General features: G+C 36.5%; 1 protein-coding gene across 5 annotated transcripts in view; it reads left to right on the top strand.

The window, feature by feature from the left end:
- The window catches only part of RYR2 (ryanodine receptor 2), an 894,209-nt gene that overhangs the window by 805,997 nt on the left and 72,692 nt on the right, over positions 1-15,520 (top strand). For 3 of the 5 annotated variants that reach the window (XM_073241245.1, XM_073241243.1, XM_073241242.1), the window contains 2 exons: positions 257-310; positions 1,560-1,583. In XM_073241245.1, the coding sequence (XP_073097346.1) occupies positions 257-310; positions 1,560-1,583 (78 nt within the window). The remainder of the gene's footprint in view (positions 1-256; positions 311-1,559; positions 1,584-15,520) is intronic. The other 2 variants (XM_073241246.1, XM_073241244.1) reach the window with 1 other exon arrangement.

Raw genomic sequence — 15,520 nt, 5'->3', positions numbered from 1 at the left:
AGTAAAATATCTCCATGATCTGTATGAAATTGGTAATTTAATATTTTAATTTTGTGAAAGCACTGTAATATTCTTTTAGTTCATAAATTCATTGATCACTTCATCCAAACTTATTGCATTTAATACATATGTTTAAACAATATTGGTGATAATAAATTAACACAAATGATTGGGTATTCTTCACTAAGTTCTTTTGTACTGTCTGCCTCAACATATTCTAATCTTTTGGACCTTTTTGATTTTTTACATGTATCAGAGTTGTCATGATGAGGAAGATGATGATGGTGAAGAAGAAGTGAAGAGTTTTGAAGTAAGATGGATCTTTCTAGATGTGTCTTTTTCCTACTTTAAAACATTGTTTCATAGCTTATAACTGACATTTATGTTTCCTGCTCCATGGCTTTTTGCAGCTTATTATTTCAAGGAACTGCATGTCAGAAGTTGGGTGGACATATCTGAGTCCTAACATTTGCTGAAGTTAAAACCAAGGATATTAATAGAGTTAAATAATCAAATAAAACCCATATGTTCAGAATGAGTGTTCCTGAGAACTCTTAGAGATGAGATTGCTTCAAATTGTTCTCATCTCAGTGAATGTTGTGATCTGAAATTTCCAATGGACAAGTGAGGATAATATTTTTTGAAGAGCAACATGACATCAAGTTTTTCATTAAACCCTTGGTTTGATTTTTTTTTTTTCCTGAATTGAAGAAGTCTTAAAATTTGCATCTTTTGACTTCTACTCAATTAGGTCACTCATTCCCTGTACATATGTAGATGGTGGCACATGTCAGTTTGCTTGCATGAGGTAGGAGCGCATATATTCCTAGGACTATGTTCTATTTTATGATTATTTTCTCAAACATGCTCTGCTTTTAAATATCCATATATTTTGAATTACTGCTCAATGTTAATTAAGCAGAAGGAAAGTCAATTTTATTTTTTCCCCTTTGCTTAGACTGTACTCTTTTGTTTTTTATGTGAAATACTAGTTGTTGCTAACTGCCACTCTCCTTATTTATTTTTTTGTGTTTTTAATTTTTCTTTAGAATTTTCAGAAATAAATTAAGTGAAAGGAAATAGAGTAGGGTTTTTTTCCTATTAATTTGCATGTCTGAACCTTGAGCTAGAAGTCTGGAAATATATTTGTATCCAGCAATCAGTCTTTAATTACAGTGGGCCCACAAAAAGTGATAAGTGAAGTCTGGACACAGAATGGTACCTCTTTCAGGAACAATTTGATATGAGCATCTCTGCAGCATTGAACTCAAGGTGTAAAAAGTTCAAAAACAAACTGATTTGAGAATAACCCGTGAGTATTTCTGGCTGAGAAAAGTGCCATAAGATTAATCTCCTCTATGACATTATAATATTATCTAATATACATATATTCTATTCCCAAATCCATCTTTATTGGTAAGAAACTGAGGTAGATTAGAATGAGATGTAAGCAGAAGATAATATTGTTTTTCTGAAGTGCACACCGTTTATGATCTACCAGTTGTCTTCTGAGCAATTGTTTATTGCTATTTTGCTTCTTGTCCTCATCCTTCCTTAAGGTCACAGGATCCCAACGCAGCAAGGTAAAATTATATATATATGTGTGTATTTGTCTGGGTCTGAGTTTCAGTTTCTTGTGACATTTACCTTTGTTAGACCCAACATCTTGAATTCTTTGTAATAAAAAGTCATGCAATCTTCTTACAAGTTTGTAGCCCCAATGCAATTGGTCTCTTCTGTATCCTTTCTTTGACACAGCTTTATTCTTTCTGTAATTTAAATGACTCTGAGTTTGAAATTTTATCCTACATGTTAACTTTGACTGCATACTGTGCTGGGACAAGAGAGCCCAGCCCTTTAGGTGATTAACTTTTAGCTAGGAAAGTTCAGAGCAGCATTCTGGCCTCAGCCCTCTTGATATTTTTTGTTTTTTTTTTAAACTTTCACTTTCATTACTTGAAAAGATGTGAAATTGCAAAGAAGCCTGCTCTTCCATTGTGATAATGTTATCTAGATAATGTTAGTAACTGGACATTATATCTCGTAATTTCAAAGTTGATCTCAACATTTCATTACAGGGAAGAACTTGATTATTTCTACCTCTCAATATTTTGAGTAGCTAAGTACTCTTGGAAAATTTGCTAAGAGAAAATATTGATGATCTAAAATTACAAAAGTATGAACCCTGTTAAGATTACATTTTCTTTTCCTGAGGCTACTTAGTAGGAAAACCAATCATAAACTTCCCAGGGAAAAAATACCCATCACGGTTTCAGTTAAAAAACAAACAAAAAGCCTTTTCAGTTTCCAAGTGTATTTCTTTGTTGCCTTCTGTAAAAAAAAATAAATAAATAAAAATAAAACATGAACTATTTGCTCTTAAAATGAATTTATAATGTCATAAAGAATCCATTTAGAAACAACAAGTTATTCTTAACTTACTATTATATTTGGAAGAATATACTGGTTTTATATCAAGACCCTTGTAAATTTAAAAATTTGTGTCCATGCAGATGCTATCAGATACAGCACCAATTGGATGGATTTGTTGGCATATAATGGACATCAACCCTTAATATATTATGGGCTTAAATAATAGGTAGTAATAAGCATGATTTTAATTTGGTACATTGTTATCCTTTTATCACTAAATAAATACCTCTGAATCCTTGTGAATTGTTGAGGGTTGAAAATATGAAGGGACCTCCTAACATCACTGAAGTTCATGCCCCAAGAATGTGTAGTTTTGGGTGGCTGAAAAGGTCAGGATGAGAAGGTATTGCTGGTTACAAAAAGCATTTTAATTTGAAAGAGGAATGTACCTTCAGAATGATCCAGTTTGTTAAACAGGGCCAAATTTGACATTAGACAGGCTTCTTATTAAAAAAAGAAAAATAGTCTGGGAATGACTAGTAGTGGAGTCTAAGCTTTTAGACTCTTGGATTCAGGTCAGAGTGAAGACAAGAAGTCAGAGAAGGTATGGAGCCCGACAGAGGATTATGGGCTATATGCTTTGGATTTAGAACGAAAGGCAAGAAAGTCACGTAATGGTGAAACCTGGTTATTAATCCCAAGAAAGGGGATATAAGCCAGCAGGTATGACTATCTCAGCATGAGACAGCATTTTAAAGTTGCCAATGATGGACAAATATTCATAAGCATAACACAATAAACAAAATTTGGGAATGTTCACTTTTAACCAGTTTTATAGACTCTCTATGTGATTTGAGACTGTAGCTTATTATTTACATCTAATTTATGTAAGCATGCAATCATCCACAATTACCCGCATACTTTGCAGGTAAACAGTATGAACTCTTACCAAGCTGAGAAGCAGGGATGTGTATAGTTGGTCACTTAAGAAGAGACTCTTGTCTAAGGCTGACTCTATGATACCAATAAAAACACTGAAAAATCTGACCAGACATCTGGGTTATCAGTGTTTCTCTATCAATGTAGTGGTGTACCAGACATTGTACATTGAGACATCTGGTTGTTTAACATCATTTAGATATAGTGTGATAGTGGAATTGTTCATGTAAGTTATAATGAATCTGAAAGGTTATTTAGCATTTCAAAAATTCTTAAACAAATTCTAATGGATAAATTGGCATAACAAATTATTTGATAATTGAATTTTATTCCCATAACTGGGTGATTATTAATATTTGCTAAAGTTTCTGCTTAACCTATCTGTAAAACATGCAACAAAGATATTGTGAAAACGAAAAAGCCAGTATGTTCAAAAATCGCATTATAAGGAAAATGCCCCTGAAGAATAAAGTAAAGCTCAAAAAACATGGAGTGAGGACTAAAATGCAAAGTATTTTCAGCTCTTTTCTTCTTCCATCACACGTATGTTATACTGATAGGATTCTGTTAAAACTGCCAGATTTAACTCCATAATTTAATCCCTTGCTTCATCTGTAATTTATGTAAAAATACTCTTCTTAATAACCTTATTATACATTTAGTTAATTATTATATGCAACCTTTTTTTTAGATTGGAGGCAATTTCAACATTAAAACTGTAGAAAGGACAGTAAAACTTATAAAGATGCCAATATTAATTGAAAGGGAAGGAACATTTTAGCAATTACTCAAGATATTAACTCCTGCAGATGGGTGATTTGTTTAGTTTTGAATTTTTTATAAGCCAAGGCAAATAATAATAAATAATAAATAATAATGTTTTAAGTCAAATAACTTCATTTTTCTGAGCACAATGAGTTTTTCTCATTTTGAGATCAATAAAGAGCTTTGGTACCAAAGCCACACCACTTTTTTAAGCTATGATTCTACAAACTACACAGAAACATTCTTCAAGTGGTTACTTCTTCTATAGCCATTTTCTAACAGCCTGATGGGATGACATTAAATGATAATTCAATGAAAACATTTCTGTGTAATACTAAGGTATTATAATATAGATTTATTACTTACTGGAAAACCTAAGTTAATGTCAGTGGAGCTAAGTCAGAGGACTGGAGTGTTAACTTGCCTTCTTGACCATCTTTCTCAAATATTGGGTAAATTGCATCATCTTTTGGCAAATGCACAATTTCCAATTAACGGATGAATTCTTTGATGAGTCCTAGAGATCCTATTACTATGTACTATTGATTAAATAGTAGTTCTTGTGTCCCAAATACTAAATATGCCTGTGGCAGAGTTGACGTGCAGTAATAAAAGCTTAGGAGACTAACTTATGTATTCCCTCAGACAGACTTGAGGCATAGCTAAAATGATGCCCTACATGCTGAAATACTCAGACCAATACCCAGTTCAACTTCCAAAGTATGTACCCTTAAGTTAGAAGAATCAGTTTAGGTCCAAAATGTCTGAAAGTCTGACTGATAATAGCTCTACCCAATGATAGAAACACTCTTGTTTGGCCTCTGTGAATATCTAATTTTGAATAGAATTCCATTTTTTTGGTTAATTCTGCATGAACGAATTGATGAGAAGATGTACTCTCTCCAGTAGCTACACAATTTGATCTTTGAATCAGTTTATTTTGTTCTGTTTATAAGATCAAAGCACTTTAGTTAGAAGGGTTTCCTGAATCTTACCAGGGAACCCTTAAATATAAAATATTAAAGATACAGCTATGGATATAAACATTGAAATAGTTATTCAAGAACGTTGAAATAATTTATCAGGAAAACTCAGAATCTTTAGTTCCTATTGCAGAAGCTCTATGGTGTCCCAAACTGGACTAACGTGTTGCATTGCTTGTTGTACTATTGAACCATTGAGGGACAGGGGCGAGGAATTTTGATGGCCAGTGCTCTCCAGTCCCCATGTCCTGCTGCAATCTGCCACAGCATCTTTGTATGATGAAACTGTAGGCCCAAGTAATGCCGTCATGTCTAGCCCTGATTCCTTAAAAAACAGCAAAGAGATTATGTGCTAACTCTATATTGGAGTTGAGGGTGTTGCAATCTCAGAGAAGTTAAGAGTGAGGGGGAGTGAGAACTGACATAGGGAAGGAGGGAGAGCAAATACAACATAGTGCCTTCTTGAACTGACCATGGCTATTTGACTGTACAACTGTCAGTCATGTTGGATGCCCCATAAAGAGACTGTATACATCGTGGAACAGTACCCCTTGGAGAAGAAGGTTGAGCACTGGTCCCATCCCCTCCTATCTCTTATTGGTCATAGGGTCTTAATTTCTACATACTTCCTGCTGATATTAACCACACGATCACTGGCAGCTTGGGTCCAGTCTGCAGTGTCCAAGCACTGCATTCTGTCCATATCCATCAGTGTGGGGTCTCTTTAATGAGTGGAAGAGGTGGTAGAATCCAGCTTTAATAGCCACAGTAAAGGTGTGAGTCATTTCTAGAGCCATTCTGGCTCAGAAGCAAGGCAAGTTGCCAAGGCTTGGAGAGAAGTGGATAAAGCAGGGTAGAGTACTGGTCCTGGTATGAGAAAAATTCCCAGAGCACATGGTCCTTTGTATTCTATATGGTAATTCATGCATATGAGCATATCATCCTAAATAGCAAACTGTACAGAACATACTTTTTATCACCTAATTGTGCATTTTTGACATGCATGACTATTTATTTGAACTCTTGTGCTATCATATTTTAAATGATTCCAGATAGAGTTTATGCTTGACTGCATTATTACCTCAAATGGGATGCAGCAGAATCCTTAAAAGCACAGAAACTTGAATGAATCACCTGTTTCTGAATCCAAGCTCTACCTTCTAATTCTGTGATCTAAAGTGTCAATCTTCTATCTGTAAAATGGGTCTAATTATAGGCTGCTGTACTTCACAACCTACTTCATAGGATTGTGATGACAATTACACTGATCAGTACATATAAGGCACTCAGAACATTAACTATCACATAACAGGCTCTATAAATATTTGTTATTATTACATTTAATCAATCTCACCTTCCCACTAAAATTGAGTCTGGGCAGTCCTTTTACTGTATGGTAAGCACAAGACTGATTACACAAGGTAGGAGACCTTGGTAGTCATCCAGTTGCAACTAAGTGACCTTTAACAGTCACCTTTAATTACTCTGAGACCCAGCCTTTTCTCCTTTCAACTTAAAGTTTTGTACTATATTTTCTGAGAGGTCAGAATTACCTTTAAAATTGTCTGATTTGCTTCTCATGAGTAAGTTCTTTTCATTATTCAGGGCAATTTCATAATTCTTCTAAGTTGCATAAATACTGCGAGAAGCAGGGAAATTTTCATCACATTTCTTCTGATCATCTGTGGAAAAGAAAATAAACTATGTTTTTTAGAATGGAATGTCACAATAAAAAAGGTTTTATATAAAACAGCCTATCTTCTGTCCATATATATGTATCTCTACCTTTTCCTAGTTTGGCATTTAAAATATAACATAATAAAATACAATCACACAAAAGATAGGTGCACCCCTATGTTTATTGCCACATTATTTACAGTAGCCAAGATAGTAAACAAAACGAACAAATAAAACAGAAATAGAGAGGGGTTAAAGATGGTGGCATGAGAGGAGAGACAGAGGCTTCCTCCTAAAACGGGATACAATGAGAAAATGTAATTGGTACAACTAATCCTGAGAGAGCAACAGGAAAGAGGATGCATCAGACTGCACACACCGGGAGAAAAGAGCAGACCTCAGGGAACGGGGTAACGTACCAGAGCTCTGGCTCCGCGGGACCTGAGCCCCTTCCCCACCCCAGCTCAGGGGCGGGAGGAAGAGAAACGGAGCAGGGAGGGAGTGGAAGGCTTAGGACTGTTGAATACATAGCTCCGGAAATCTGCACTGGGAGCACAAACCTACATTTCATGGTGCTTTCATGAGACTAGCATGACTACCGGGTTGGAAAGTTAATACTGGCAGACTTCCTGGGAAGACTGGGATTCTGGCTGCTTGTGGAAAACAGGGATCCATATCTGGCTGCTCTGGGACAAAAACTTATACCTGTGTGACCGGCCCACTGGCTCAGGCAGTGGAGACAGGCACAGGAGCCAGGAGGCGGGGAACAGCTCTTTCCTACCCCCAGGCACCAGGACTGCTCCCCTGTGACCCCCAACATTGCTTCAGGGGCTCAACAGCTCCAGAGTAGAGTTTCTGGACACCAGAGGGCACCATATACAAACATGAAACACCAAAGGAACCTTGTCCAGAGTAAAATTGTTAATGCAACTCCTGAGGAAGATTTAAATGATATGGACCTTGACTCTTCCTGAAAGGGAGTTCAAAATAAAAATAATCAACACCCTAATGGAGGTACGAAAAGACATCCAAGAACTCAGGAATGAATTCAGGTCCGAGATCCAATCGTTAAAGAACAAGATGGAGGGTATTAAAAGCAGGTTGGATACGGAGGAGGAGACAATAAATGAAACAGAAACTAGAGAAGAGGAACACAAAGAAGCTGAGGCACAGAGAGAAAAAAGGATCTCTAAAAATGAAAGAATATTGAGAGAACTGTGTGACCAATCCAAGCAGAACAATATGGAGATTATCGGGATACCAGAAGAAGAAGAGACAAAAAGGGATAGAAAGTGTCCTAGAGGAGGTAGTTGCTGAAAACTTCCCCAATCTGGGGAAGGAGATAGTCTCTCAGGCCATTGAGATCCACAGATCCCCCTACACAAGGGACCCAAGGGAAGACAACACCAAGACACATAGTAATTAAAATGGGAAAGATCAAGGATAAAGACAGACTGTTAAAAGCAGCCAGAGGCAGAAATAAGATCACACACAAAGGAAAGCCCATCAGACTAACAACAGACTTCTCAGAAGAAATCTTACAGGCCAGAAGGGAGTGGCATGATGTATTTAATGCCATGAAGCAGAAGGGCCTGGAAGCAAGATTACTTTATCTGGCAAGATTATCACTTAAATTTGAAGGAGGGATTAAACAATTTCCAGATAAGCAAAAGCTGATAGAGTTTACCTCCCACAAACCATCTCTGCAGTCTATTTTGGAGGGACTGCTATAGATGGAAGTGTTCCTAGGGTTGGATAGCTGTCACCAGAGGTAGTAAAATCATGGTAGGGAGGGCGGAGCAGTTGATTGCGAGGCAAATGCAAAATTAAATTGACTATCCCCAAAACCAATCAAGGGATAGAGAAAAAGTATAGAATCTGATACCTAATATATAAAGAATGAAGGAGGAAGAAAAAGGAGTCGAAATAGAAAACAACCTTTTGATTGTGTTTGTAACAGCATACTAAGTGAGTTAAGTTAGACTCTTAGATAGTAAGGAAAATAACCTGGAACCTTTGGTAACCACAATTCTAAAGCCTGAAATGGCAGTAAGTACATACCTATCGATAATCACCCTAAATGTAAATGGACCAAATGCACCAATCAAAAGACATAGAGTCACTGAATGGATAAAAAAACAAGACCCATCTATGTGCTGCTTACAAGAGACTCACCTCAAACCCAAAGTCATGCACAGACTAAAAGTCAAGGGATGGAAAAAGATATTTCATGCAAACAATAGGGAGAAAAAAGCAGGAGTTGCAGTACTAGTATCAGACAAAATAGACTTCAAAACAAAGAAAGTAACAAGAGATAAAGAAGGATATTACATAATGATAAAGGGCTCAGTCCAACAAGAGGATATAACCATTATAAATATATATGCACCCAACACAGGAGCACCAGCACATGTGAAACAAATACTAACAGAACTAAAGGAGGAAATAGACTGCAGTGCATTCATTTTAGGAGACTTCAACACACTAGTCACTCCAAAGGACAGATCCACCAGACAGAAAACAAGTAAGGACACAGAGGCACTGAACAACACACTACAACAGAGGTACCTAATAGACATCTATAGAACTCTACACTCAAAAGCAACAGGATACACATTCTTCTCAAGTGTACATGGAACATTCTCCAGAATAGACCACATGCTAGGCCACAAAAAGAGCCTCAGTAAATTCAAAAAGATTGAAATCCTACCAACCAACTTTTCAGACCACAAAGGTATAAAACTAGAAATAAATTGTACCAAGAAAGCAAAAAGGCTCACAAACACATGGAGGCTTAACAACATGTTTCTAAATAGTCAATGGATCAATGACCAAATTAAAATGGAGATCCAGCAATACATGGAAATAAATGACAACAACACAAAGCCCCAACTTCTGTGGGATGCAGTGAAAGCAGTCTTAAGAGGAAAGTACATAGCAGTCCAGGCACATTTAAAGAAGGAAGAACAAACCCAAATGAGTGGTCTAACATCACAGTTATCAAAATTGGAAAAAGAAGAACAAATGAGGCCTAAAGTCAGCAGAAGGAGGGACATAATAAAGATCAGAGAAGAAACAAACAAAATTGAGAAGAATAAAACAATAGAAAAAAATCAATGAAACCAAGAGCTGGTTCTTTGAGAAAATAAACAAAATAGATAAGCCTCTAGCCAGACTTATTAAGAGAAAAATAGAATCACCACACATCAACAGAATCAGAAATGAGAAAGGAAACATCACGATGGACCCAACAGAAATACAAAGAATTATTAAAGACTACTATGAAAACCTATATGCTAAGAAGCTGGAAAACCTAGAAGAAATGGACAACTTCCTAGAAAAATACAACCTTCCAAGACTGACCAAGGAAGAAACACAAAATCTAAACAAACCAATTACCAGCAAAGAAATTGAAGGGGTAATCAAAAAACTACCCAAGGAAAAAACCCCTGGGCCAGATGGATTTAACTCGGAATTTTATCAGACATACGGGGAAGACATAATACCCATTCTCCTTAAAGTTTTCTGAAAAATAGAAGAGGAGGGAATACTCCCAAACTCATTCTATGAAGCCAACATCACCATTATACCAAAACCAGGCAAATACCCCACCAAAAAAAATTACAGACCAATATCCCTGGTGAATGTAGATGCAAAAATACTCAACAAAATATTAGCAAACCGAATTCAAAAATATATCAAAAGGATCATACACCACGACCAAGTGGGATTCATCCCAGGGATGCAAGGATGGTACAACATTCGAAAATCCATCAAATCATCCACCACATCAACAAAAAGAAAGACAAAAACCACATGATCATCTCCATAGATGCTGAAAAAGCATTTGACAAAATTCAACATCCATTCATGATAAAAACTCTCAGCAAAATGGGTATAGAGGGCAAGTACCTCAACATAATAAAGTCCATTTATGATAAACCCACAGCCAACATCATACTGAAGAGCGAGAAGCTGAAAGCTTTTCCTCTGAGATCGGGAACAAGACAGGGATGCCCATTCACCCCACTGTTATTTAACATAGTACTGGAGGTCCTAGCCACAGCTATGAGTCAAAACAAAGAAATACAAGGAATCCAGATTGGTAAAGAAGAAGTTAAACTGTCACTATTTGCAGATGACATGATATTATACATAAAAAACCCTAAAGACTCCACTGCAAAACTACTAGAACTGATATCGGAACACAGCAAAGTTGCAGGATACAAAATTAACACACAGAAATCTGTGGCTTTCCTATACACTAACAATGAGCCAATAGAAAGAGAAATCAGGAAAACAATTCCATTCACAATTGCCTCAAAAAGAATAAAATGCCTAGGAATAACCCTAACCAAAAAAGTGAAAGACCTATACCCTGAAAACTATAAGACACTCTTAAGAGAAGTTAAAGAGGACACTAACATATGGAAACTCATCCTATGCTCTTGGCTAGGAAGAATTAATATCATCAAAATGGCCATCCTGCCCAAAGCAATATACAGATTTGATGCAATCCCTATGAAACTACCAGCAACATTCTTCAATGAACTGGAACAAATAATTCAAAAATTCATATGGAAAAACAAAAGACCCCAAATAGCCAAAGCAATTCTGAGAAAGAAGAATAAAGTGGGGGGGATCTCACCCCCCAAATTCAAGCTCTACTTCAAAGCCATAGTAATCAAGACAATTTGGTATTGGCACAAGAACAGAGCCACAGACCAGTGGAACAGATTAGAAACTCCAGACATTAACCCAAACATATATGGTCAATTAATATTCTATAAAGGAGCCATGGACATACAATGGGGAAATGACAGTCTCTTCAATAGCTGGTGTTGGCAAAACTGGACAGCTACATGTAAGAGAATGAAACTGGATCACTGTCTAACCCCATACACAAAAGTAAGTTCAACATGGATCAAAGACCTGAATGTAAGTCATGAAACCATAAAACTCTTAGAAAAAAACATAGGCAAAAATCTCTTGGATGTGAAAATTAGTGACTTCTTCATGAATATATCTCCCCGGGCAAGGAAAACAAAAGCAAAAATGAACAAGTGGGACTATATCAAGCTGAAAATCTTCTGTACAGCAAAGGACACCATCAATAGAACAAAAAGTTACCCTACAGTATGGGAGAATATTTTCGTAAATGACAGATCCGTTAAAGGCTTGACATCCAAAATATATAAAGAGCTTATGCTCCTCAACAAACAAAAAGCAAATAATCCAATTAAAAAATGGGCAAAGGAGCTGAACAGACTGTTCTCCAAAGAAGAAATTCAGATGGCCAACAGACACATGAAAAGATGCTCCACATCGCTTGTTATCAGAGAAATGCAAATTAAAACTACAATGAGATATCACCTCACACCAGTAAGGATGGCCACCATCCAAAAGACAAACAACAACATATGTTGGCGAGGTTGCAGAGAAAGGGGAACCCTCCTACACTGCTGGTGAGAATGTAAATTAGTTCAGCCATTGTGGAAAGCAATATGGAGGTTCCTCAAAATGCTCAAAATAAACTTACCATTTGACCCAGGAATTCCACTTCTAGGATTTTACCCTAAGGATGCAGCACTCCAGTTTGAAAAAGACAGATGCACCCCTATGTTTATCGCAGCACTATTTACAATAGCCAAGAAATGGAAGTAACATAAGTTTCCATCAGTAGATGAATGGATAAAGAAGATGTGGTACATGTACACAATGGAATATTATTCAGCCATAAGAAGAAAATAAATCCTACAATTTGCAACAACATGGATGGAACTAGAGGGTATTATGCTCAGTGAAATAGGCCAAGCAGAGAAAAACAAATACCAAAAGATTTCACTCATCTGTGGAGTATTAAGAACAAAAGAAAAAGCGAAGGAACAAAACAGCAGCAGAATCACAGAAGCCAAGAATGGACTAACAGTTACCAAAGGAAAAGAGACTGAGGAGAATGGGAGGGTAGGGAGGGATAAGGGTGGGGAAGAAGAAAGGGGGTATTATGATTAGCATGTATAATGTGGAGGATGGGGGAAAGGGGAGGGCTTTGCAACACAGAGAAGACAAGTAGTGATTCTACAACATCTTACTATGCTGATGGACAGTGACTGTAATGGGGTTTGTGGGGTGGATTTGGGGTAGGGGAGAGCCTAGTAAACATAATGTTCTTCAAAAAAATATAAATAAATAAATAAATTTAAAAATAACAGAAATAGACTCGTAAACTCAGAGAACAGAGTGGTTGTGGCCATATGGGAGGGGGGAATGGGTGAAATAGATGAAGTGGGAAAAATTAGCAAGAATGTTAGAAAAATTAAAATATCACACAATTAATCATAATACGATTAGATGATGAAATAAATGTTGAGGGACTGAAAGTGTTTAGAAAGACAAAGTGGAGCCTTCCAAAAATGAATTTCATCCAGAGACCTATGCTACAGAGTCTTGCTAATCCTCTGCAGGTTGTCACACTTAACTGAGTCCAAGCTTCCTAGGAGTCACATAAATTTAATAGTTTATCAATAAAATAAAGACTGTCTTCTTCTTTGGGAGAAACAAAAATCCTGAAACACTTCTTTCTCCTGGGTTTGTTTTTCTTTTGAAGAGAATGTTTGATATAATGAAAAAAGGTCTTCAGCAATTCTAGTCAATATTTGAGAACTTATACAATGAAGTCCAGGTATGCACCTGAGGGCGGCTTAGCATTGGATAAGTCCCAAGTGTCTGGAAGAGTGGCAGGACAGTGTATCCTTAACAGTCTCCAAAAAAAAAATGCTTCTCTCAGCTAAGCAGGGAACATCTGGCAGGCAATTTGAGACAGCATCCAGTACTTAATGAGCATAGCTGTTTCTCAAATTGATCTGGGGTAGCATCAATAACTATTTCAGAAAACTTAGAATTATACACACTAGAACTATTAGAATTGTGAAATCTCAAAATTCATTCTGTGATAAAATCCTCATTTTTCTCTTTCCCTCTATTCTGGCATCTTTATGATCAAACCATACCTTCTTTTTATTAGAGGTCATCAATCAATTTATTGTTTTTATGCTGTCTTTTGTCAGGCTGCACTGGTAGAACTGCACAGCTCTTACTTTCTGTATTCAAGGCCATATCCAGGGCTCTTAAGACTTAAACAAACAAATGGTAAATGAGGGCTGTTAAATCAGCAGTGTGCTCAGGATACACCACATTCTCTCCAAGGATAAGTCAACCCAACTTTGTTAATTTGATAAACTCTAAATTAAACCTTTCCTTTTATACTTTGTTAAGGAAACTTTTTGTGGTCTAGTGTATATTTTGAGAACAGGACCTTGTAATAGAAAATTACTTCAACACAGCTGGGTTTTATTGCTTTAGCATATTGATTAGTTCCAAAGTGCTTAATCCAGGGGAAACACTAATCCAACTGAAATGAGAGTATAAACGGTACAGGAAGAAGTAGCTATAAAGCCGCACTATGCAGCACTTGTGGATTTCAGAACCTACAGCACATCAGAGGAACTTCATTTCTCTGCTTCCGTATTTTTGTTGTCTCTGATTGTATACTAGTAAAACTTTGATCGGCATTTAAACAAAGTTTGCTTTAGGTAAAAGCATACTTCCTTTTTTTGTTAAAGAGTGTGCATTAGAAACTATGCTCATCTGATTGAGAAGTAGAATTCTGGAGAGTATTATACTATTTGATAATTCAGCAACAAAGGGAATGGATAATCATGAAAGGTACAGACAAAAAATTAAATGAGCTGAAAACTACAATTTGAAAGTTATTTGTTTGTATGTATGTAATTCTGGGTCTCTCTGACCATGTATTAAAAGTAAACTAAATAAACTTTTCACATTGTACTAGCTTTGTAGGCTTCCAGTGAAAACAACACGTTAAATTCTGGATTATTTGTACATACTACATGATCTCACCTTATTTAGTTCTGTCATTCATTCATTCATCACATTTTTTTGAACATCTGTATGTACAGGAAACTGTCCTGGGTATACAGTACATGTGACAGACAAATAAAATAGCTGTAGTTCCCCCCTCATGAAGATTTACTTCTAGGAAACTCCATATACATCTATTTAATTTTGGAAAAATTAAATTTAAAATGTAAAAATTTGGGGAACCATCATTATTAAATGATATAATCTTCAAAGTGTTTTCCTAGTACTGCAAGTCAGTTTTCCACAAATGTGGCCAGTCTACAGTTTCAGATGCCAGAATACAGAACAAAATTGATTTAGGTGGAGAGTGTGAGTGTGACTCTTAGCTACATTTTTGTTTTTCCTTAGTCTGAGTTGGCCTGTTTGTGTTGTAAGTCACATTATTGGTACCTTTTCACTGCCTTTCATCTCTGTCCTTCTAGTTACCCAATTGAATCTTCAGTATTTCAGTCTTCTTTTTGTCTTGTAATAGTGAGACTCAAAATCACCTTGTAGGTCAATGGCTACCCTTAAAATGGCAAATGAGAATACTTAATGTTGATTTACAACATTACTGAAGTATGGGAAGTACTTTTTAGAAGAGTTCAGCTCCTGTTCACTTATGTTACAACCAGCTACCATATAAAGTTTAAGAGGAAAACATTATGAAAACCTTTTCTGCAGTTGCTGGAGGCTTGGAAATGCAAAGACAACAAGCAAGCCAACTGGACCCATTTGGCCTTGTGCACAGACTGTAGATTTGGTAGCCTCAGCGTGTGAAGTGCACACTGCCCCCAGTACTCCTATAACTGAGTAAGATACTTCAGAAATGATGTGAATTTCTTTGCTGTCATCAAAGCTGT

The sequence above is a fragment of the Manis javanica genome, chromosome 7 (assembly GCF_040802235.1).
Source record: "Manis javanica isolate MJ-LG chromosome 7, MJ_LKY, whole genome shotgun sequence".
NCBI classification, from domain to species: domain Eukaryota; kingdom Metazoa; phylum Chordata; class Mammalia; order Pholidota; family Manidae; genus Manis; species Manis javanica.
This window is presented reverse-complemented; position numbering and strand designations above follow the sequence as displayed.